This window comes from Bos grunniens, chromosome 1, assembly GCF_055505025.1.
Source record: "Bos grunniens cultivar Pamir isolate PY7600 chromosome 1, Bosgru_T2T1.0, whole genome shotgun sequence".
Taxonomy (NCBI): Eukaryota; Metazoa; Chordata; class Mammalia; order Artiodactyla; family Bovidae; genus Bos; species Bos grunniens.
In genome coordinates, this window is record NC_141165.1 from 98,494,051 (window position 1) to 98,519,694 (window position 25,644).

Genomic DNA, 25,644 nt, shown 5'->3' on the forward strand with positions numbered 1-25,644 from the left:
AGAGAAAAGCAAGGTAGAAAACGGATTCTGCTTCTGCTTGCTACACTTCTCTTTCAGCACCAAGGACAGAGCTTCTGAAGGGCTGACCCAAGCGACACTCAGTTCAGGGTCCCTCCCAAATCCTCTAGAGAAAATGATGCATTTGAAAGCAGTCATGAAACATGCAGTAAGGTCTAATAGGGACGCTGGAAGAGCAGCACATAAATGATTTCACCTTAGAGGCAAAAATGGGTGATTTTATTTCTGTTCATTTCCACAGTTTCTGTGTCCTGAGAATGGCAAAGTTTGCTTTGCTTGGGCATGTCTGCTGTTCGTAAATGGTTATAGGAGCTGAAGTGCTAAACCCCACAGCCTCCAGAAATCAGAAGAAATTTTCAGGGTAAGTAATTTTATTTCATTTCTAATTTAATACACAGTGTTTTCCTAAGAGGTTATTTAAGCAGCTTGGGGTTCTGTGGTTCTCTGAGACTATACATTACAACTCTGTACCCTCTCTTAAAAACCTGAACCCCTGAGGAAACTGTTTTCATTGTCTCTTCATTTTTTGGACAGTAGAAATGTATTTTCTTTCTCGTTTTTCCCCTAAAATTAGATCTTCATGGGCTCTAGAAACTATATCAAGGCAGAATTTTAAAATGAAAAATAAAAAGCTGTTACTATTCCTGAGATTTGTATGGAAGTTGATTATTTTCCTCTTAAGGGTTTTACTTAATTGAAAGGGTCTGTTATTTTAAACTCCCCAATTCAGCACCCTGGTAATCCAGAGCTGAGGGTTTGGAGAGGCACTGTTTTCAATGGTCTATTTTAAGTTAGGCTGCTTCCAAGTCAGAATCCAATTATTCCCAACAGAGATATGCAGTACTTGAGATGATGATTGTGTATATTTTCTTTAATGATGGCAGATGATTTTGAGGATATTGTTGTTTAATTGTGGGACTTTCATTACTTACAGTAGCTTATTGGGTCAATGGAAGTTGTTGCAATTAGGCATTTGTTCCAGTTCATGCCTTCAGTTTAATCAAATACTATCAAAATGAATGCACAAATAATAATGCAGCAATAGCAAAGTGAAACTGAATCTAGACACATTCTACATCCTGCTTGAACTTTATAGGTGAAGCCGTTTGCTTACTGACACGAAAAGGTCAGTATAATGCCTGTCCTTAGGTAAGAGTGAAGAATTGCTGCTTGATACTGCATTGGATTTCTTGTAACCAAAGAGAAGCAGATACAGTATGAGAAAGATTCTTACTCAGACACTATTTATAGTTGAACATTTTCAAGGGTCTGCTTGGCCAGCAGTGTGCAGAGGTGTTGAGCAGAGTAAATACTGACAGCATCAAAATGCATACCTGATATTAATGAATCTATACAGAAGGCTGCTTATTATGGAATGTGAATTAAAACAAATACCAAGTAGATTTTACCCAATACTAAATTCAATTTCTAATATGTTGAAGTTGTCATCAATCAATATTTGCTTGTTAATTGACTAATCCATTGAGTTCCCCATTTTACCTCTGACTAGAATGGTAGGATACTCAGATACCAGAATTTGTGATGGAAAGTGGGGATGCTCTGCTTTAATGGGCAAGTTTAATGAAGAAAAAACTATATTACCTTAGCTACTGGATCTCAGTAACCAGGTATGATTTTCCTCTGTATATTTGCCAACAACGTAAATGTGCCCAAATATGTAAGTAAGCTATGGATTTCAATTCACTTAAGAATCTTCAGTAGGAAAATAAATTAGACACAATTTTCAAGAATAAGGTGCCATAGAAATGCTAAAGACTATCTCTAATAATAATGACAATGTAACTCCCACTGTTTCTATGTGCGGTGTGCACCTGCATTGACTTCTCTGAGCTTGGTCAGGTCATGTGCACAAGATACTTTGAAAAAGCGAGGTTTTAAAATTAGCCCCCATTTCTGGCTTGTCTCTCTCACCTGAATAATGGGGAAGTTAAGAACATGGGGCTCTGGAAACAGACAGCTCTTGGGTTGAATCAGCTCCATAATTACTGGTGTATGACCTCAGTGACATCCTTAACCTTTCTGTTACTTTCTTTCTTCATCTGCAAAAATGGGGATAATAATAGGACCTATTTCTTTCATCAAGTTGTTATGAGGTTTAAATAAAATAATGCTTATAAATGAATAAATTAGTTATAATTATTAATTTTTTCAGGCAATACAGCAAGTCTGAATTGAATTCCCAAGCCAGAAAAGCCTTGGAGACTAGAGATCAGGATGTAACTGAGTGAAAGTTCAGAGCTGGCAAAAGACAGGGATCTGTGACACAAGGGATTGGTCTTGCAACCCTGTTGTCACCTGGAAATGATTGTCCACAGTGACTTCCACCCCCAGCATGAAAGAAAGTGAAGTGAAGTCGCTCAGTCGTGTCCGGCTCTTTGCGACCCCACGGATGGTAGCCTACCAGGCTCCTCCATCCATGGGATTTTCTAGGCAAGAATACTGGAGTGGGTTGCCATTGCCTTCTCCAGGAGATCTTCCCAACCCAGGGATTGAACCCGGGTCTCCTGCATTATAGGGAGACGCTTTCCTGTCTGAGCCACCAGGGGAGTCAGCATAGATACATTAAATAAGTCACAAATTTTGGATTTAGGAAGACACAAGATTAAAGTTGGGCTCAACTCAGACCCTATATTGTGCAATCCTGGGGAAGTTACTGAAATTCTGTCTCAGTTTCTTAATCTATAAAAAGAAGATATCAATATCCACCTTCAGGGTTACTATAAATATTAAAATGAGGTGATATCTGTAAAGTACTAGTGCCTAGTACAGAGGAGCAGCCAGAAGTGGTAGTGATTCTTATCTTCAGAAGGAGGCTGAGAACTCAAGGTGTTTTTGTTTTTGTTGTGTTTTGCCTAACTCCATGTCCTCAAAGAAAGAAAACGAATAATTAAAACCTTATAAATCTTAATGAGTAACTTCCTAACAAACTCAAATGGGAGTCTTGTATGGAACCAGGAGCCCAAACAAGGCAATGTACAGATATTCCAGGCAGACTGTGGTTCCACACTGAGGGACAGAATATCATCAGAGCAGAATGCATGTCATAGCTCATGGGGGCCTGTCCACACTATGTCCCTATGCTTTTTAAAGCAGATTAGACACTCACTCAAAGAGATGCTGTATAATCATAAGGGATTTGATTTTGGTCATACCTGAATGATCTAGTGGTTTTCCCTACTTTCTTCAAATTAAGTCTGAATTTGGCAATAAGGAGTTCATGATCTGAGCCACAGTCAGCTCCCAGTCTTGTTTTTGCTACTGCATAGAGCTTCTCCATCTTTGGCTGCAAAGAATATAATCAATATGATTTTGGTGTTGACCATCTGGTGATGTCCATGTGTAGAGTCTTCTCTTGTGTTGTTGGAAGAGGGTATTTGCTATGACCAGTGTGTTCTCTTGGCAAAACTCTATTAGCTTTTGCCCTGCTTCATTCTATACTCCAAGGCCAAATTTGCCTGTTACTCCAGGTGTTTCTTGACTTCCTACTTTTGCATTCCAGTCCCCTATAATGAAAAGGACATCCTTTTTGGGTGTCAGTTCTAAAAGGTCTTGTAGGTCTTCATAGAACCGTTCAACTTCAGCTTCTTCAGCATTACTGGTTGGGGCATAGACTTGGATTACTGTGATATTGAATAGTTTGCCTTGGAAATGAACACAGATCATTCTGTCATTTTTGAGATTGCAACCAAGTACTGCATTTTGGACTCTTTTGTTGACCATGATGGCTATTCCATTTCTTCTAAGGGATTCCTGCTTGCAGCAGTAGATATAACAGTCATCTGAGTTAAATTCGCACATTACAGCCCATTTTAGTTCGCTGATTCCTAGAATGTCGATGTTCACTCTTGCCATCTCCTGTTTGACCACTTCCAATTTGCCTTGATTCATGGACCTAACATTCCAGGTTCCTATGCAATATTGCTCTTTACAGCATCAGACCACTGGTCATTCAGGTATGACCTAAATCAAATCCCTTATGACTATACAGTGGAAGTGAGTAAGGGACTAGATCTGATAGAGTGCCTGATGAACTATGGACAGAGGTTCGCGACACTGTACAGGAGACAGGCATCAAGACCATCCCCATAGAAAAGAAATGAAAAAAGCAAAATGGTTGTCTGTGAAGGCCTTACAAATATCTGTGAAAAGAAGAGAAGCGAAAAGCAAAGGAGAAAAGGAAAGATATACCCATTTGAATGCAGAGTTCCAAAGAGTAGCAAGGAGAAATAAGAAAGCCTTCCTCAGTGATCAATGCAAAGAAATAGAGGAAAACAACAGAATGGGAAAGACTAGAGATCTCTTCAAGAAAATTAGAGATACCATGGGAACATTTCATGCAAAGATGGGCTTGATAAAGGACAGAAATGGTATGGACCCAACAGAAGCAGAAGATATTAAGAAGAGGTGGCAAGAATACACAGAAGAACTATACAAAAAAGATCTTCACAACCAAGATAATCACAATGGTGTGATCACTCACCTAGAGCCAGACATCCTGGAATCTGAAGTCAAGTGGGCCTTAGAAAGCATCACTACGAACAAAGCTAGTGGAGGTGATGGAATTCCAGTTGAGCTATTCCAAATCCTGAAAGATGATGCTGTGAAAGTGCTGCACTCAATATGCCAGCAAATTTGGAAAACTCAGCAGTGGCCACAGGACTAGAAAAGGTCACTTTTCATTCCAGTCCCAAAGAAAGGCAATGCCAAAGAATGTTCAAACTACCACACAGTTGTACTCATCTCACACACTAGTAAAGTAATGCTCAAAATTCTCCAAGCCAGGCTTCAGCAATACATGAACCGTGAACTTCCAGATGTTCAAGCTGGTTTTAGAAAAGGCAGAGGAGCCAGAGATCAAATTGCCAACATCTGCTGGATCATGAAAAAACCAAGAGAGTTCCAGAAAAACATCTATTTCTGCTTTATTGACTATGCCAAAGCCTTTGACTGTGTGGATCACAATAAACTATGGAAAATTCTGAAAGATATGGGCATACCAGACCACCTGACCTGCCTCTTGAGAAACCTATATGCAGGTCAGGAAGCAACAGTTAGAACTGGACATGGAACAACAGACTGGTTCCAAATAGGGAAAGGAGTACGTCAAGGCTGTATACTGTAACCCTGCTTATTTAACTTATATGCAGAGTACACCATGAGAAACGCTGGGCTGGAAGAAGCACAAGCTGGAATCAAGATTGCCAGGAGAAATATCAATAACCTCAGATATGCAGATGACACCACCCTTATGGCAGAACGTGAAGAGGAACTCAAAAGCCTCTTGATGAAAGTGAAAGAGGAGAGTGAAAAGGCTGGCTTAAAGCTCAACATTCAGAAAATGAAGATCATGGCATCTGGTCCCATCACTTCATGGGAAAATAGATGGGGAAACAGTGGAAGCAGTGTGACTTTATTTTTTGGGCTCCAAAAGCACTGCAGATGGTGACTGCAGCCATGAAATTAAAAGACGCTTACTCCTTGGAAGGAAAGTTATGATCAACCTAGATAGCGTATTCAAAAGCAGAGACATTACTTTGCCAACAAAGGTCCATCTAGTCAAGGCTATGGTTTTTCCAGTAGTCATGTATGGATGCAAGAGTTGGACTGTGAAGAAAGCTGAGCGCCAAAGAATTGATGCTTTTGAACTGTGGTATTGGAGAAGACTTTTGAGAGTCCCTTGGACTGCAAGGAGATCCAACCAGTCCATTCTAAAGGAGATCAGTCCTGGGTGTTCTTTAGAAGGAATGATGCTAAAGCGGAAACTCCAGTACTTTGGCCACCTCATGTGAAGAGTTGACTCACTGGAAAAGACTCTGATGCTGGGAGGGATTGGGGGCAGGAGGAGAAGGGGATGACAGAGGATGAGATGGCTGGATGGCATCACCAACTCTATGGATGTGAGTTTGTGTGAACTCTGGGTGTTGGTGATGGACAGGGAGGCCTGGCGTGCTGCAATTCATGGGTTCGCAAAGAGCTGGACACGACTGAGTGACTGAACTGAACTGAACAAAGAGATGCTACAATAAACTCTAAATACTGTGTAAGAAATTAAAAAGCTCTTTAAAATTTGTAAGTAGGGTGATATGTAAAGATTCTTGAAAGAGTAAGACCAGCAATAATCTTCTAGTCCTTGCCTTTCCACTTTCTCACCTCCATCCACTTTTAACTAACACCCTTCACTGAGGTCAGCAGTAATCTCCTAATTTCCATGTCCATTAGACACTCTGCAATTGTAGTTTATTTGACTCCTTCACCTATTCCCACTTGCCCTTAAACAATAAAAGCTACAATATTTTAAGTGAAATGTGCCAGACATGATGTTAGAGCCATGATTCTCAATGGGGAGAGCAATTTTGCCCCACAAGGGACAGTGACAATGTCAGAGAGTTGTTTCACTGTAACATCTGGAGGGAGGGCCATGTTACTGGCATCTAGTGGGTAGATGTCAGGGATGTTGCTAAAAATCTTACAATATAGAAAACAGTACCCCCTCACCCCAACAAAGAATTTTCCAGCCCCAGTTGTCAACAGTGCCAAGACTTTGCATATTTAATTTTATTTGATCATTACAATAACCGTATAGAGTGGGTATGATTGTCCTTATTTTGCTGATGAGGAAATCAGACTATTGTTATGAATTACTTAGAGAGTCAAAGAATTGATGCTTTTGAACTGTGGTGTTGGAGAAGACTCTTGAGAATCCCTTGGACTGCAAGGAGATCCAACCAGTCCATCCTAAAGGAAATCAGTCTTGAATATTCATTGGAAAGACTGATGCTGAAACTGAAACTTTGGCCACCTGATGTGAAGAATTCATTCATTTGAAAAGACCCTGATGCTGGGAAAGATTGAAGGCAGGAGGAGAAGAGGACAACAGAGGATGAGATGGTTGGATGGCCTCACCGACTCAATGAACATGAGTTTGAGTAAACTCCGGGAGTTGGCCATGGACGGGGAGGCCTGGCGTGCTGCAGTCCATGGGGTTGCAAAGAGTCAGACACAACTGAGTGACTGAACTGACTGACTTAGAGAGCGACTTTTTTTCCCAGCTGGGCTGGGTCTTCACTGCTGTGTGTGGGTTTTCTCTAGTTGCAGCAAGAGGGAGCTACTATTGCAGTGACTTCTCCTGTTGCAGAGCATGGGCTCTAGCGTGTGCAGGCTTCAGTATTGCAGCATATAGCTTCTAGAGTACGGGCTCAGTAGTTGTGGCACTGAGGCCTAGTTGCCCCATAGTATGTGGAATCTTCCCTGATCGGGGATTGAATACTTGTTCCCTACCTTGACAAGCAAATTCCTAACCGGTGGACCACCAGAGAAGTCCACTTAGAGAGTGAATATTAAGTTCACAAATTCTCTAGACTCTTTACTTCTCCTACCGGAGATCAGTAGCGTATCTATCAAAAGAAGAAAGAAAAGAGAAAACCCAGCCCTGTTCTGTGTTATATAAGCAGTGCTGGTTAAAAAAAAAAAAAAATTTCCTAAATAAAATCTAAGGAGGGAGGAAGTTGAAACAATTAGCTGAGAAATAGGGAGTAACCTAGCATCTCAGTCATTTTCTGCTTTCATCTCCCACACCCACAACCCATCAGGAACTGCCTGGGCAACCAAGGCTTACCCCACAGCTATGCTAAAGGATCTAAGACTAGAGATAGTGTAATGCAAAAAGTAATTAAGTCAGAAATTGCAATGGTGATTCCAACATCAGGCTCAGAATTGATTTTCAGAGTCAAGGGTTTCCCTTCATAGAATTAGTCACTGACACTCAGCTGTGCTATTTTTAAGTAGCTGCCAAACCTCAGCAAAAATGTCCAGCACAAGGGTAACAAGTATCCCAAGGCTTTATGCTTCCCTCCTATCCAAAAGATGAGATAAGGCCAAGACATCACTACCCAACTGCAGACCCCAGGAAAATGTGATTCCTGGCCACTGATTTCCAACATGGCCCAGCTGCAGAAGCAAAAATGTTCCAGGCCTGAGCCTGTCTCAAAGGTGAAAATATCCTTGAACAATCAGAAAGCTTTGTATTTTTCCAAAAGCTCTTGGCAGTAACAGTGCTATCTCCGGGGTAGCGGCTGCCCTTCTCCGAATAATGAGAAAATTATAATTATTATCAAAAATTATTATTATGCTTTAAAATATATTTAGTGCAAACAGTGTGCCAAGATAAAGAACGTGTTTTTTTTTTTTTTTAACAATCCTCTGAGTTCATTCCAAACCGCTCGCCCCTTACAATTAATTATTTGTTCACTTTAACACTTTCACATTCCAGGCTGAAACATTCAAAATGAGATACAAAATGACAGCCAGGAATAAGCCAATCTCCAAATCAAAGGAGAGCTGCAGTTAGCAGAATTGAGAGCAAATGCTGGCCACAAAGCCAGGGCCTGGAGCAAGAATTCCCATGGGGGCCCATATACTCCATGTCTACATAGTTTAGTTATAACTAACAAACAGTATTGAAGGAAATGTTTACTCCTCCTGCCTTAATAAAGGTACCTTTTCAAAAATCTGGAAGGCCAGGTTTGAATTTAGGATTCCCAGGCCTTAAGAGTGCCATGCAAAATGTGAGAAGGCAGGAGAAACTACCCCACTCCCCATCCTGTCCCAGGAGCTCTGTCTTCTCTCCCCATCTCAGGCTACCTCCAAGCTATTCATCCAAACTCCCCCAGACAGATACCCCGGGAGCCCATGGGTCCCAAACATATGCCATAGTCTTCCTTCAGGGTGACAAATCCAAAATGAGGCCTGTGCTGCCCTAGAAATAGGGTCCAAGCAGTCTGGGCAGAGAATCCTGTGATCTTGATACCAAGAGTAGGGTCTAGAGGGCCTCCCTGGTGGTCCAGTGGTAAAGCATCCTCCTGCCAATGCAGGAGGCACGGGTTCAGTCTCTGGTCTGGGAAGATCCCACATGCCCCGAGGCAATAAAGCCCGAGCACCAAAACTATCAGGCCTGTGCTCTAGAGCTCGGGAGAGGCAACTACTGAAGCCCACGTGCCCTACAGCCCATTCTCTACAAGAGAAGCCACTGCGACGAGAAGCCCGCAGACCACAACCACAGAGTAGTCCGTGCTTGCCACAACTAGAAAAAAGCTTGCACAGCAATGAAAACCCAGCACAGCCACAAATTAATAAATTCATTGAATTACATATTACACATACATATATATACACATATACACAGTGATAGATAAAGAGTGTAGTCTAGAAAGGGAGTGTGGACTCTGGGTGGTTCTGCTCCTTGGTGCCATGGGAAGGCACAACTTCATCCTCTGGGGAGGTTATGACCAGATGGGGTCCAGAGTGAAGGCCTCAGAAGTACAGAGCCCCTGGGAAGCACTCTGCCTAGGTCTCAGGGTCATGCTATAGGCTACAAGCTTTGTGCTTCCCCAGCATGTGGCATGTGGGATCTTCCCGGACCGAAGGCACTGCTACCCTTGGCACAAAGGCATTTCCCTCTCGTCCCCGTGGACACACACACAGCTGGCTTTGAGGGCCCAGAGTCCCTTCTGGCCCCAACAGGTTGGTGTCGTTGGCCAACTGATGGGCTCTGTTGCCTTTCCCACTCTACATCAAACATCCCCACAGTTGGAAGGTTGGCTTTTCCTAGTGGGTAGTAATATGACAGCTACTATGGCTTTCAGATGCCAAAGAAGAGCACTGGAAGGCCTGCATGCCGGTTCCCTAAGAAGCTGTATGACTTAAGATATGTTACTAATCTCTCTACATCTCAATTTCCCTGTTTGAAAAGTGAGAGGATTGAACTAGGTCAGAGATCAAAAACTGGTGACATATGGTTCATTGACCCATGGATGTGGGAATTTTTTGGGGGGGATGGGAGACTTCATAAGGCTTAAATATTTTTTAAATTAGTAATAAGTCTTTAAAAATTAGGAAGTTTCAGGAATTCCCTGGTCATCTTAAGGGGCTTCCCCAGTTGCTCAATGGTAAAGAACCGGCCTGCAATGCTAGAGCTGCAGGAGACACAGGTTCAATCCCTGCATTGGGAAGATCCCCTGGAGGAGGGCATGGCAACCCACTTCAGTATTCTTGCCTGGAGAATCCCATGGACAGAGGAGCCTGGTGGGCTGCTGTCCATATGGTCACAATGAGTTTGACAGAAAGCAACTTAGCAGGCACATATCAGTGGTTAGGACCTGGCATTTTCACTGCCGTGGTGTGGGTTCACTTCCTGGTCTGGGAACTAAGATCCCAGAGGCTGCGCAACACAGGCAAAAATATAAAATGAAATCATTAGGAGGTTTCCAATAAAATTCCACACATGGATTTTTCCTAAATATAAAAACCACTATACTGCCTCTAAACCCCATTACTCTTCAGACTTTCTCCCATAATCCAGTCTCCAAAACCACCATGTCCTACTATCTAAGACCCAAGAGAAAGAATGGTAGACTGAAGGAAGTGAAGAGAGACAGAGGGAGGCAGGGGAGCTGGCAAATGCAGGCAATGGGAGGAGGGTAGAGTGGGAGGGGAATAAGGAAAGGGGAGTGGGAAGCTAAGAGAAAAGGACCAATCAGAGAAAAAAAGCTGACACATCACTTTCTAGGTGCTGGGCATGGCTATCAATGTCTTACATATATTATAACTCATTTAATCTTCACAAAATCCCTATTTGGACAAGTTCCATTATTTCCCCATTTCACAGAGGAGGGAAATGAAGCTCAGCAAGCTGAAGTGACGCGCCCAAGTCCCCAGAGTTAGGAAGTGGTAGACTTGGGGTTGTAATCCTGCAGTGGCTACCCAGCTCACTCAGAGCCCAAGTGAGGTTCTTTCAAGGGCCCTGCATGACCTCTCAACCACACCCTTCCACTCTGCCCCTGCCTCACCTGGCTCCAGGCACACTGGTCTCCCTGCAGCCCCTTCCACCCACCAGCTGCTGCCTTCTGTACCTGCTGTTCCTCCTGCTTGGCTCTGTGCAGTCGGCTTCCTCAGGTCCTCCAAGTCATGACTCAGTGGTCACCATCTCCCTGAGGGCTTCCTGATCACTCAAGTCAAAAACTGCACTCCGACCGCCTGCTGGGTGTCTAGTGTGGGAAAGTCACAACGTCCATCTAGATGTTGGTATAGAAGATGGACACTGTGACTTCCCCACACTAGCAGAGAATTGCACACACACACAATCCTCACCCTGTCCTCACCTCCTTCCCTAATTTATTGTTCTTCAAAATACATATCATCATTGAACACATTGTTGTCATTTTTTTTAGTCTCTAAGTTGTGTCTGACTCTTTTGTGACCCCATGAACTGTAGCCTATCAGGCTCCTCTGTCTGTGGAATTCTGCAGGCAAGAATACTGGAGTGGGCTGCCAGTTCCTTCTCCAGGGGAACTCCCCCACTCAGAGACGGAACCTGCATCCCCTGCATTGGCAAGAGCCACCCCTGAGCCACCTGTGAAGACCTTCATCAAACATACCACATGTTTTATTTATCTTACTACTGTCTTCTCCTCTGGAATGGAGGCTTCACAAAGGCAGGAGGTTTTATCCCTTCTCTCGGTGCTGTATATCCAGGGCTTGGAATAGTGTCTGGCATATAGAAAGTGCTCAATAAAATATCTGTTGAAGAAATAAATTGAAAAATGTACCCAAGCAAGTCAAACTCCAAAGAGTCTAACTTGACTGACATTGTTTTCTATCTCCTCCCAGGAAACGCGTGGGGGTTACCCCGCTCCCTCGGGGCGATGGCACCTCTCAACCAGCTGGGGGGCCACATCAACGCGACCTGTGCCGCAGAGAACTCCACAGGGGCCGGCCGGGCCCGCCCACACGCCTACTACGCCCTCTCCTACTGCGCACTCATCCTGGCCATCGTCTTCGGCAATGTTCTGGTGTGTTTGGCTGTGCTGAAGGAACGGGCCCTGCAGACCACCACCAACTACCTGGTGGTGAGCCTGGCCGTGGCGGACCTGCTAGTGGCCACCCTGGTGATGCCCTGGGTGGTGTACCTGGAGGTGAGTGGGTCGCGCGTGCAAGCTGCCCATGTGACCGTGCTTGTCTTTGTCGTCCCTGAGCATCTGGCGCCTGGGCTCTGAATGCTCCCAGCCGTGATCCAGGGTCTGGGAAGGAAGGAGAGTTCCTGTTACTCTCCCTTTCACGAGGGAACTGAAGGTCCTGAGAGCAGCATTTATTGCAGCATTACTTGCCCACATCAGAAACAGGGAGCTGGGAATGATTCTTCCCCGGGCCTCCAGCATCCAGGTGACTGGACTTGAGAAACGGGATTCATCCTAAAAACCGCACCAGGTTTGCTCCCCGTGTCAGTCACGCTGCAAAGACGTGGAGGGCTGGGGGAGGCAGTCCAGCGGCCTCCTCATAAGTGTTCAATATACTAATACGTAGGGGTGAGGGTGTGCGGCGAGGGCAGAGGAATTCTTTTTTAACGAAATCTTTTTTACTGAATGAGAGGAAACAGGAAAGGGGGATGGGAAGGTAAGAGAAACAGAGCAGAGAAAATGAGAAAAAAAGAGAGAAAGAACAGTCTGCGAACGGATCAGACTTCTGATGGCTCAGTTGCCCTTAGACTCAGCACTTTCCTCCTGGGTACCAGTTCTCCACACTCTGCTTCCACAGGAAAAGACCGAATTTTTATTTTCGATGCCTCCATTAATAGTACAGAGCCCTCACCCGTTAGATAATGCAGCAGACCCTGGAGAATTCTTCCAGAGAGAAACATTTCTTAAATTTGAAAGTATTTTCATTGGAAAGTGCAAAACAGAGTCAGGAGGTGATCAAGACAAAACATCCATTTGCTAACAAGGAAATCGGGGTGCCCACACCTGTTCAAGAAACAGACATTCCTACCAGGAAAACATGCAATTACTAAGCAGTTTTTAAAAAATACTTAATACACTATTAATATTTCTCCTCTACACTGCATATCATTCTAAAGAGGTATCCAATGAAGGCTCAAAATGATGCCATGATTAAGAGAAATTAAAATTCATCAAATTAATATCTCAGTTAATATTAATAGTGAAGATGACAGTTAATTAAGTATGACATATCACAGGAGAGCAAAAACCTCGAACACAGACTGCTTACCCGAGTAACCATATTAAAGAATGACTGGGAACTAAAATTAGACTTATGATCTCAACGGGGAGAGATAAAGGAACAAAATCAAGAAGACAGAAAAGGAAATTCAAGAATAAAAGCAACTAGGCTGACTGGGATAGATTTCAAGGCTAAGGGAATACTCAGAGTAAAAACTATGCATTTATTTTTCCATTAGGATGTTCCTGATGGTAAAGGATCTTGTGATTATCTTGACTTTTCCATCAACTCAATTGCTGTGCTTAGTCACTCAGTCGTGTCCAACTCTTTGTGACCCCATGGTCTGTAAGCCACCAGGCTCCTTTGTCCATGGGGATTCTCCAGGCAAGAATACTGGAGTGGGTTGCCATGCCCTCCTAACCCAATTAGAAACATTCTTGAAATTATAAACCATGTCTTTGTCCTTTTTCCCCATAGTCCAGATATACTACTTGGCACATAATATGTGCTAAATAAATACTTGATGTATGAATGGTTAAATGAATCTGCTCTTCACAGTATGCGTTAGATAGACCATTTCTGCTTACACCATCTGCAGCTACATCTATTGTTACAATGAACTATTTACTTTTACTTTTTAATAATGATACTGAAAAGGAGTTAGAAGCGTATATTTCTATTCAAGAGAGAGGAAGACTTTAGTGGCCATAACCCAGTGTGGATGGATTAGTCAACACTTCAGAACATCCCCACACGCCACTCAAAAGTGTTTCTGTCTATCCCTATACACTATAAGGATTTCTGCAGTCTTTCAGAAGGACGAATGTCAGAAAAAATGCAGGAAGAGAACCTTCCCTCTGATAAGCATCTTAATTGCATCTGAAATAAAACCAGGCTTTTGGTGTCTGTGCACTTAGGCCTTCTTTAGCTGTCCATCTGTGATTGTTTCCAGGACTCTGGATGGATCATGGTTGGAGAATCTCTGTAGATACTGGTATAGGAGATGGACAGTGTGACTTTCCCACACTAGACACTCACTGTATCCCCTTCTGGCCCCAACCGCCAATATGGATGGTGCCCCCACTCTACTGCTGAGCATAGAGGAGCACCTGAGTCTGCAGAAGGCCAGCATGAATTCTCTCCAAAGGCCTTAGTGGACTCCCTGCAGGTTATATCTCTGGCTTTCTCCACTGGAGAAGCTCTTGTTCTCCTCATCAAAACCAATACACCCTCTGTCCAACAGATTATTTACAACAAGCAGGCATTCAGTGGTCAAGAGGATGGTCACATAAGTCTGAAATCAAACCAAAAAGATTTGGAGGAGCAAAGATATCTCTCCACTGGGAAATAGGCTTTGTGGCCTCTTTTTGGTCCTACCCATTTTCTTCAAGGCTGTAGTAAATGCAACTCAATAACTCTGCATCACTTTTTCCAACAGTTAACTAAGGGCCTGTCTCAACAAAAGACAAAATATGGCATTAAGTAACTATCATTAACAGACAACCAATTAAGATAACAGAAGATTCTATTCCAGAGGATCAGGTCTCCCTACCCTACCCCAGTCTGTATATTTTCCTTAGTCTTAAATGTCAGCTTCTTGTGGACTTCAGAAGCAGACTGGGTGGTTAAAGAGAAATAAGAGCACTTTGAGCTCTTAAAGGAATCATGAATATATAAATCCATGTGTCTCAGGGAAGAACAAACTGTTACTCCCACTAACTTGTCTTAATGACAATACAGTTTGGGTAGCTGGTCTAGTAATTACAAGATCATACCAAAGAGGAAAGAGGAGTAAAGGATGCGGTGTTGACCATAGAGACTACTGTGGGCCTGAGGGTCCCCAGGGGGACAGGATGAATATGAGAAGACACCATGAGAATGCAAAATTAACTGTCAAATTCCCAGCTTCCTGTACTTTGATTTGAATGCATCCATACTGTTTGAAGGGAATATTGGCTCACATTGGCCAGACCTCCTCCTTCAAAGGAAAATTGGCTCATCATGCCAGACACCAGTTTGTTTGAGTTACGAATGTTTTGGCTGTAAATATTGGAAAATTTGACTCACTGTGGCTTAAACAAATAGGAGTTACTTTTCTTAAATAATCCAAATTCTGGAGGAAGGGGTTGTGTGGGTATTGAGTCAACTGCCTCAGGTGTCATCAAGGACCAGACTCTCCCATTCTTTCTGTTCACCATCCTTGGTAAACTGACTCACTTCCTCATGCTGCTCACAAGAGGGCTACTATTGCCCTCAGCATCATGGCCATATTCAAAAATAGGATGGGTGGGGACAGCAGGGAAAGAAAAAAAAAAAAATCCTTCCCTGGAGTAGCTTAAAGATCTCTCTAAGGGACTTCATTTCAGTCTAATTGGCCAGAACCAGAATATAAGGCCAACTTTAGTTACAAGGAGGATAGAAAAGAAAAAGTGAAAATGTGGGTTTTATTAAAACAAGATGTGGGGGAGAGATAGGCAATAAAATGTCATATAACTTTGTGCTTCCGCTGGAATTCACTGGGATGAATGTTATTTTGATACAGTCATGCTATGAGAATGACTCAGAATTGGGAGTCAGAAGGCATGGAGATACATGAATAAAATGAAAATGACAGCTACGCTTTCCCTAACTCAAAGGGTTGATTTAGGCTCAACTGTCATCAACTGAAAAAGTGCTCTGATAACTAAAGTGCGATCTATAAGTATCTTAGTTAATACACTTCAATTTGTAAGTAAAAGGAACCTTAACTCCAGTTGACTTAAACAATGACCATTGTTTGTCTTTCGATGCACTGGCTCTCCTGTCCTGTGGTAGGGTGGACTGCAGGCACAGTTTGAACAGGGTGCCAGTTCCATCTCTCTACAATTCTTTCAGCTTTGTCTTCTTCCATATACTGGCCTTATCCTTTGGCAAAGGGTAAGCTATAGACCTCACATTGCACACCATGCCATTCACAGCAAGAGAGAATATCTATATCCCAGAATTTCTATTAGAAGTATCCAGATGTACTTGGATTGGATTGGTTTATGGCACACGATTTTCTCTGAATTAATCACTGAAGAGAATAACCAGTTTGGCACAGGTTATGTGTACCTTCCATAGAACACATCAACTGCTCAGGAATCACAGGGATTCCCAGTAGACTCCAAGGGCAATTGGAAAGAAGAAGGAACACTGTCAGCAAGAATGCACCACAGTGGCTTTCATGGGTACCATTTTCATTGTGAAGGCACACAAGAAGGCTGGGCTGGGACAATATATTAAAAGGGACTAGAGGCAGGAGGAGAAGGGGATGACAGAGGATGAGACGGCTGAATGGCATCAGCAACTCGATGCACATGAGTTTGAGTGAACTTCGGGAGTTGGTAATGGACCGGGAGGCCTGGCATGCTGCGGTTCATGGGGTCGCAAAGAGTCGGACATGACCAAGCAACTGAACTGAACTGAACTGAGAGGGGGCCAGTCACTACCCTTCTTCAGATTTCTCTGTCCTCAGGCCTGGCAGAGAAGTTGAGGACAAAAATCACTCAGGTGACCTCAGAGTACATTATATTCCAGAGGGATCTGGCCATCTCTTTAATTCAGTTTGCAGCATTTTTATGAAAACTCTTTTCTGGGCTATACCAAATAGTTCTATCTCAGATTCCCTCTCAGGTTTTTAATTTCCTGCTTTAGAAGCCGCAGTCTGTTTAGAGCTCCTTCTCCAAGCACAAACATCCCATCTTGTTCCACTCGGTTAAGCACCTTTTGTGATGTTTAATGCACTTGTATCAGGGCAGAAAGGCAGCGTAAGCAGCCAGGGGAACATTGAGAATGCTAACCAAAGAGTATTTGGGTCCCAGTGTGGACTGAAGGAAAGATTCAAGGATTAGGTAATATAAACAAGCAAAAAAGTGCCGAGTGGGTTCAGGCAGGAGCGCTCATCACAGAGAGCACAGTCCAGGCCAGAAGATGGTGACAGAAAAGAACAGCGCTATTCTGGGGAGAGAGGTGCCGTTGGACCTTGTAATGATCCTGATTATTAAAAATAAAGACTTTTTAAAGGAAAATTTCACCATTGTCCAAAACCTCCAAATGACAGCTATTTAAGCTCTGGAAACAAAAACACCAGGAGTCTCTTCACCAAACTGGATTTTGATGGAAGTCATAGACTACAAAGCTGGAGGGACTTGGAGAGTGTTTCTACTGTCATTTCTTTTTTTCTTTTAATATATATTTATTTATTTGGCTGTGCTAGGTCTTAGCTGTGGCATGTAGGATCTAGTTCCACCACCAGGGATCAAACTCAGGCCCCCTGCATTGGGAATGAGGAGTCTTAGCCACTGGATCACCAGGGAAGTCCCTCTGCTGTCATTTCTAAAGTGTCATCCAACCTCAAGAAATCTCTGGCAATATCCTAGTGACCAGGATTCTCTGTGGGAATGGGCCTCAGGGTTGAGCTAAACCTTCATGACAGGGAGCTGCTTGTTCAAAATACAGACTGATGGGTCTACCCTAAATGTACCAAACTGGACTGCGGCAAACAAAAATCGAATGAAGAGGCTAATCAGAGAAGTAATTCCATATCTACCCCTTGGATATCTCCCCAAAACTAAAATTCCACCCTTAGAGCAGAAATTCTTAATCTGGGGAGTCCATCAACTTGGATATAAACAAAATTACTTCTTTATTTTCACTAAACCAAAATTAAGCATTTCCTTCAATTATGAATGTCAGCATCAACCCACAGCAGAAGAAATCCTTTGTGTCACCAGTAGAAGTTACAGATATTTATATTTTCAAATCACATGACAGTTTTTACAGACACCAAAATAGCATTTACACTCATCAGTACTCTGAAACTATAGGAATTTGAGGCCTGTACCTAGGTCTTGTCATTTAATGCATTATTAAAGAATCACATATATTTTTAAAAAATTTGTAACTACAGTTTGATATAATTGATATCCTTTGTGATTCATTGTATTTTATTTTATGCATTTAAAACACTCTTCTGAGAAAGAACTATAAGGTCAAAGGCACCCAAGGGATAAAGGATGCTTCAGGAGCCCTAGGACAACCATTTCTTTTTCTTTTAATATTTTTTGTTTTATTAAATACTGTTGATTTACAATGTTGTGTTAATTTTTGCCATATAGCAAATTGACTTCATTATACACACAAATATATTCATATATTATACATATATTCTTTAGGGACATATATACACATATATTCTTTAGGGATGACCATTTCGGAAGATAAAGTCATGCCCCGCCCTCCCACAACATCCTGTGGACCAGTATTTCCCAAACCTCCAGACAGCATGAATCACTGGAGGTATTTATTATCCTGAATGCAGCCTAAAAATCATTTTAACAAGAGCCTCAGGTGATTTGGAAAATGCTGCCTTATCAGTGAATTTGGGAAATGCTGCCGTAGGCTGTGCCTGTTGAAAATCAATAGCCAACTTCTGTACCTGAAGACACTCTCCTGCTCCCCCTCCTTCTGTATTGCCAAAGGGAGTCAGTTATATTCATTAGCAAGTGAGAGTAACACCACCTGGCTGCTGTTTAATTCTGAAGTGAGTTATTCATTAAAATTTAGGGGAAAGGTAGAATCACATCTCTTAAAAAGCCTTAAATCAATCAGATTTCTTTTTTCTGCTTTTCTCCTGCTTTAATTTCAAAAATCACTTTACCTTCCATTTTCTCCCAACACTGTACTCATCTCACTGTCAGCACTTATCATAGATATTTTCTTAGTGTGCCTCTCCCGGGCCTTCAGTTCACCCCTTCCCAATCACACATGACTTCCCGCTTCCCCACCACCCCCTGCCATCCCCCACCTCCACACGCACTATATTCTGGCCTCACAATACAGTTTAATTCATCTCACAAGTTTAATTCATTTCAGTACACCCACCCCAGCAAAGCGTCAGCCCCATAATGGGCCCTCAATAAACACCGGACACGTGGGTGGATGGATGGACCAAGGCCAAGTCTTCCCCCTCCTGTGATATGCGAATGGAGTTACATTGTACATGTCTCAGAAGCAGCGTGGCAAGGTGCTGACCTCTGAGCGGCAAAACAGAGTCATGGTTAACATTAAGGTTTGAAATTCCAGCTACTTTTACTAGCTATGTGTCCTTAGGCAAATTATTCAACCCCTCTCAGACTCCTATTTCTTTATCTATAAATTGGAAAGAATATTTACCTCATTGGGTTGCTGTGAGAGTTACTTAGCATGTTTTTGGCTGCTACTGATTGTTCACTATTATTTACTTGGTGTGGAGGACTCATTTTAAGAAAATAAAGGTATTTTCATTATACATACCACCAATTACAGACACATCTTGACGAGCAAGCGCCAGAGAAGGCCAGGTGATGGCACCTTAGCGGGAATTACTTAAATAGCTAATCAGGTTGTTTTCTTCTTGACACTGAGCTGAGATCAAGGGGAGAGTGAGTATTTTGCTGGCAGAGTTGGAGACGGGAGGAGAGGAGAGCCAGAATGGGGTAGCCCAGTGGAGGCCTGGAAGCCAGAGGACAGCTTGAGCGCTTTGGCCCTGAGGAGCTCAAGAAACCAGGGACCTGCCCGGTATATACTTCACTAGCTCCAAAGTCTGCGGGCCCCCACTGTTTTGCACTGTTTTTCTGCAACCCTGGGATGCAGGCAATCAGAAGGTCTCCCATTCCCTGGAAGCGGGGTGATGTGGTCTGTGCCACAAAATTCCCTGATGAGCACATGGTTTTCTCTTCCTCCTTGTGTCCACCCACTTCCATCCCTTTCCACAGCTGCCCCCTCCTCACCCGACACCCCCATACAGCGACGCGTAACCATCTACATTCCAGTGCCCAGTCTGTCTCTAGAGCCATGCCTTCCTGGGCCAAGGCGCTGCACCTCGTCAAACATTAGCCTCTTTCTCAGCAATGAAGATAACAACAGTCCTCTCTCGCAGGACAATAACCAGCCACAGAGGCCATGATGTAATTGTTAGTATTAACACAGATTATGTCAGAGACCCTTCATCCTGTCAGAGTGTATTTGCAGGCTGGGATTCCTCTAGGAGAGGGATGCAGCAGCAAACAAGAAAAACTCCTTGCTCCTATCAGATTGATTAAGTAGCAGTCATTTAATCTCCTATCAAATAAGTGTATAATTTGTCCTCAAAAAGCTTTGAGAGCACATACAGTTAAAAAAAAAACAACAACTCAGGGATAAAATTCCAAAGTTACAGAAATTTCTGCAATGGGTCATGTGGATTGGTGACCCACATAGACTGAGTTCTCAATAAATGTTAGCTTTTATTAATAATATTAGGATCTCATGATGATCTCTTTTATTTAGAATGCCTTGCTTCTTCAGTACTCTACAAGGATGGGGCCTGAAGAACTCTTTTTAAAAAACACATAATATACCCTCCTCTAATGAACCAATAGGAGTTTTGCAGGTACTTGTGTTATGGATAAATGAATGAATAAACAGGACATCCAGCAAGCCTGGGGTTTGCTACTCTTCTAATGATCCTCTCTCACTTACACAGTCCCCCAACACACATAAACAGGCACTCACAATTTCACCCCCCAAAAAAATGGTTTCCCCCAATTTAAGTTACATAAAGAGATTAGCATACAAAGAGATGTTAAAAGAGATTTAGCATACAAATTTCCCTGGTGGCTCAGACAGTAAAGAATCTGCCTGCAATGCAGATTCTGCCTTCAGGTTTGATCCTGGAATTGGGAAGATCCCCTGGAAGAGGGAATGGCAACCCACTCCGGAATTCTTGCCTGGAGAATGCCATGGACAGATGAGCCTGGCGGGCTACAAACCACACAGTCACAGAGAGTCAGACACAACCGAGTGACTAACACACTGCCACATACAAATTTCACCTTTTGCAAGAAGCTTTTATAGCATAGAACTGTCCTATGGACTGAGCAAAACCCTCTTCTATTCTCCTGGCTGCCTTAAAAGGATGTCCCTTTAAAAAATGTTTCATTTTCAGAATTCGTATATATTCATTATTAGGCTTTTATTTACATAGCACCAAATGACTGGACTAAAAGAGAGAAAGTAAATCCACAACTAAATGAACAAAAATGATGACTTCATCACTAGTTTGAACTTTTCATTGTTGCTCTTAAAATACTTTTGGTCAGAGTTTCTCATACTAGAGCCTAGAGATGACCAAATATAAGGAAAAGATCAAATGCTGAAAAGGAAATAATTCTATGGGGAAAAGTTATTAGTGGAGGGGAAACAGAGAGAGCCTTTCAGGAACGTACATTAATGCCATAAAACAAGGATACCCAGTGAAGTGGTCTGGTGATATAAGAAGCCTCCTGGATGAGAAAAATTAGAGGAACAACAGCATTTTCGTGCACTATTGTTGGCCATTTTTTCCTTAGAAGCTACTTCAGAGGCTACTGAATCTATGTTTCACCCACCTTTCTCTTAAATAGCCATTTGACCTGCCAGCAGAGCTATCATGAACACCCAGCTAAGCCTAGGGGGCCAGCCTCACAGTTTTCCCTTGAGACCCATGGTGCCCAAGAATGGCAGCCCCAGGGGCTGGAAGCTGGCAAGAGCACAAAAGCCTCTGGGCCCCAAGAGGCATTTGTGCATGAAAGTGATAGTCTCCCTGACATATCTCTCTGGCTCAATTAGCTTATGTAAAAAAAAAAAAAAATTTTTTTAATAAAGTAGAAAGGTGCTAGAATATAACTTAAATCATCTAAATTCCTGACTTATTTATATACGTTACTCGGAAGAGTTATGGAGCTCGGAACACATGTGTACATGCGTGAGGTCAGAACCATCTTCTCTGATTCTGTGAGCAGTAAAGAGGATCTGGGCCCCTTTCCAATGCCCTGGACGCACCTTTCCCCTCCACGTCTTGGTGAGCAGGACCATGGTGATGAAGGCAGGAGCACTGGCACAGACTGATTTTACATAGTCTCTTACAGATGCTGTTAAATCTTCCAAGCTTTAAAACCAGAAGCCAGATAGACTTTTATTGTGGAGGGAAGGTTTATGAAAAATGTGTTCTCGGTTTATTTCCTGAACAGGGTGAGCTCTCCACTGGGTGGAGGGCTTCGAAGAGGTAGTCTTGGCACAGCGCACACATCTGGCAGTCACCCAAGCTCTTTTACCATGAGCTGTGCGTCTATGGGCACATCACTTAACCACAATGAGCTCAACCTCAATTGTTTCCGACTCTTTGTGACCCCATGAATCACAGCACGCCAGGCCTCCCTGTCCATCACCAACTCCCGGAGTTTACTCAGACTCATGTCCATCGACTCATCGATGCCATCCAACCATCTCAACATCTGTTGTCTCCTTCTCCTCCTGCCTTCAATCTTTCCCAGAATCAGGGTCTTTTCCAATGAGTCAGTTCTTCACATCAGGTGGCCAAAGTATTGGAGTTTCAGCTTCAGCCTCAGTCCTCCCAATGTATATTCAGGACTGATTTCCTTTAGGATGGACTGGTTGGATCTCCTTGCAGTCCAAGGGACTCTCAAGAGTCTTCTCCAACACCACAGTTCAAAAGTATCAATTCTTTGGCACTCAGCTTTCTTCATAGTCCAACTCTCACATCCATACATGACACTGGAAAAACCATAGCCTTGACTAGATGGACCTTTGTTGGCAAAGTAATGTCTCTGCTTTTTAATATGCTATTCAATTGGTCATAGCTTTTCTTCCAAGGAGCAAGAGTCTGTTAATTTCATGGCTGCAGTCACCATCTACAGTGATTTTGGAGCCCTAAAAAATAAAGTCTAACACTGTTTCCACTGTTTCCCCATCTATTTCCCATGAAGTGATGGGACTAGTTGCCATGATCTTCATTTTTTCAATGTTGAGTTTTAAGCCAACTTTTTCACTCTCCTCTTTCACTTTCATCAAGAGACTCTAGTTGAAACAGATCAGTGATTCACAAACCTTGGTGTGATGGGTGGGGAGTGTTCATTTTAAAAAGATGATTCATGGGCCCTAGATCCAGACACTGTGACTCAGTTGGTCCAGGAAAGGGTTCAGAAATCTACGTCTTTAATGAGCACCCCACTGAGGACTGCACTTTGAGAAATGCTGGAATATTTGATTCAGAAGATCCATTTCAGTACTGACATTCCGCCAATTTGACCTTTCTCAGGCAAGCAATCTTAGGCACCCTGACATTCACTCAAGGTCTGCCTACCCTTGGTGATGAGGTGGTACCCACAGAGATGACATGTCTCCGTCTGTTCAGGACAGCCCAGGGAAGGCAGTAGAGTCGATTGGGTTGCTGTCCCTTTGTTGGGAGGAAACACTAACATCCTTGTCTCTGATGCCCAGGTGACAGGTGGGGTCTGGAATTTCAGCCGAGTTTGCTGCGATGTTTTCGTCACCCTGGATGTCATGATGTGCACAGCCAGCATCCTGAACCTCTGTGCCATCAGCATCGACAGGTAAGGCTGGGCTTTCCTTCCAGGCTTAGGAGAGAGGTGACTAGGTCAGGTGGTGAGGGACCCCACCTAGGGAAGCTGCCCTTGCTGTGTTGAAGGCACAGGCTCGGCATCTAGGGCACGGGGGTCATTGTGAGTGCAGCTTAACATGGGACATTTTCTTTTCTCTCTTTTTCTTTTAAACGATGGTTTGTAGGTGAGATGAAACTCCTGTGATAGAAGAGAAATAACTATTCTGGAAATTTTCCTTTACCGCAGATCCCCAAGGAGGATTCTGGTTTTACTTTTCCACCATCCTTGAGGCTTTCATGAATCTTAACTTTGTAGGGAGAAAGCAGAGAGATAGGGAGGTGAGATTAGGAGAAAATGTTCCTGCTGCTATTTTGTTTGTTTTTGGTAAAGGGAGGGAGACAACAGGGCCAGGGACAAAAGACAGAGAGGAGAGAGAAAAGTTTGGGAGTATCTGTGAGGACAGAGAGAGGAGTGGATGAAGGAGAAAGGTAACTGCAGAAACTGTGGCCATGACCTGTTTGTTAAATATGTATTTCCCTCATAGAATTTAAGAAAAACAAGAATGATGTGTTTTAGAATTGTCTTTTGGTCGCTGGAGTGGACTTCTGTGATTTTGACCCGAGCCTGTGTGTATTCCATCAGAATGGCATCACTTTCTAGCCCTAAGCGTGTCCTGCCCCAGCTCTGGGGTGCTCTGCGCCTCTCTTCCCTTCTTTTCATGTTTCCTCTCCTCTGTCCCTTCCTCCATCCTGAGTCAGATTTGTCATGGCTCCCATGGACATCTCCAGAGCTGCGGAGCACCCTGGGAAAAGGTCGCTTTCCAGCCTGTGGCCTCTGTGGCCGGTCAAGCGCCTCCATCTCCCCTTTTCCTACTTCCTGTCTACCTCTTTTCTTCCTACACTCTTTCTCCCAGAATTTTATCCATCCACTCCATAACTTCAACACTTGACCCCAAGTAAAATCTGCCTTCTACTGAGAATTTACCACATTGTGCTAAGGCATGTCAAAACCTTAACCCATTTTGTTTTCACAACAACCCTTCAGCCAGTCAGTTCAGCTGCTCAGTTGTGTCCGACTCTTTGCAACCCCATAGACTGCAGCATGCCAGGCTTCCCTGTCCATCACCAACTCCCGGAGTTAACTCAAACTCATGTCCATCGAGGTGGTGATACAATAACCCTTAGGTAATATTATTAGCTTCATTTCCAGCTTCTTGGAATAATGAAGAAGTTTTCCCAAGTCACACAGCTAGTATGAAGCAGTGCCAGGATTTGAATTCATGTCTATCTGATTCCCAAGTTAATAATCACAGGCTTTGTGCTAAGCCTCCTCAAATCTCCAACCTCACCTCTAATCTGATATCCAGACCACATTGCTACCTGGATATACCACTGGCTCCTATGAGGCGAAATGTTAAAAACCAAACCATCAAAGCACCAAACCATCTTGACTTGATGATCTCTCATTGGCAACATCATTCTTCTGGAATCTTGGATTTTGTTCAGCTCCTTTCTCTTCCTCATCTCCTTGTTTACATACACCAATGTAGCTAAACAATCAGTGCTTATAGACTCTGTCTCTGAAATGTTTTCTAAATATGCCCCATCTTTCCTTTCTTACCTCACCTGCTTCTTTTAGGCTCCCATGACCTCCCACAGCTTCCTAATTGGCCCTTCAACCATGCTCAGAATTATTCGCCAAGAACTGGAGCCCAAATGTCCACTGCCCTACTCAAAACCCTTCAGTCACCTTGGCCTGAGGAATAAAAATGGAAGTTACCTTCACAGTCTAAGATTCAAAGGTTTCCACAACATGGCCTCACTCTACCTTTGCAATCTCATCTCTTTCTGGGTTGCCCTCTGGCCCTCTTATGCTCCAAGGCTGATCACACCAGTCCCCTTTTCTGCGAAGCCCTTCCAAGTTGTCTACAGCTTAATTCAGTCATCCCTGACCTCCCATGGTGCTTCCTCTGTAAACATGTTGTGGCCTCGCCAGGCTCCTTTTGCAGGAATCCTGATGCAGGCCCTCCTCACGGCCCAGGTGTGACATTCGCATGACCCACAGTTCTGCTGTAAACTTCCCTGCATGTGTGTAACCAGTGAAAACCCAACCCTCTGAGGATACTGCAAACCAACCAGCCAACTCAATGGTC

The 25,644-nt window shown here is 43.3% G+C and overlaps 1 protein-coding gene across 2 annotated transcripts in view; it reads left to right on the forward strand.

Annotated features, from left to right (window-relative positions):
* The first annotated feature begins 254 nt into the window (after nucleotides 1-254).
* Nucleotides 255-25,644, forward strand: part of DRD3 (dopamine receptor D3) — a 61,364-nt gene continuing 35,974 nt past the window's right edge. The window contains exons 1-3 of one of the 2 annotated variants that reach the window (XM_086405744.1): nucleotides 255-379; nucleotides 11,704-12,008; nucleotides 23,371-23,483. In XM_086405744.1, coding sequence (XP_086261870.1) covers nucleotides 11,739-12,008; nucleotides 23,371-23,483 — 383 coding nt within the window. In that variant the 5' untranslated portion in view covers nucleotides 255-379; nucleotides 11,704-11,738. Of the gene's footprint in view, nucleotides 380-11,703; nucleotides 12,009-19,495; nucleotides 19,630-23,370; nucleotides 23,484-25,644 lie in introns of those variants that run through there. The other variant, XM_086405733.1, reaches the window with a different exon arrangement.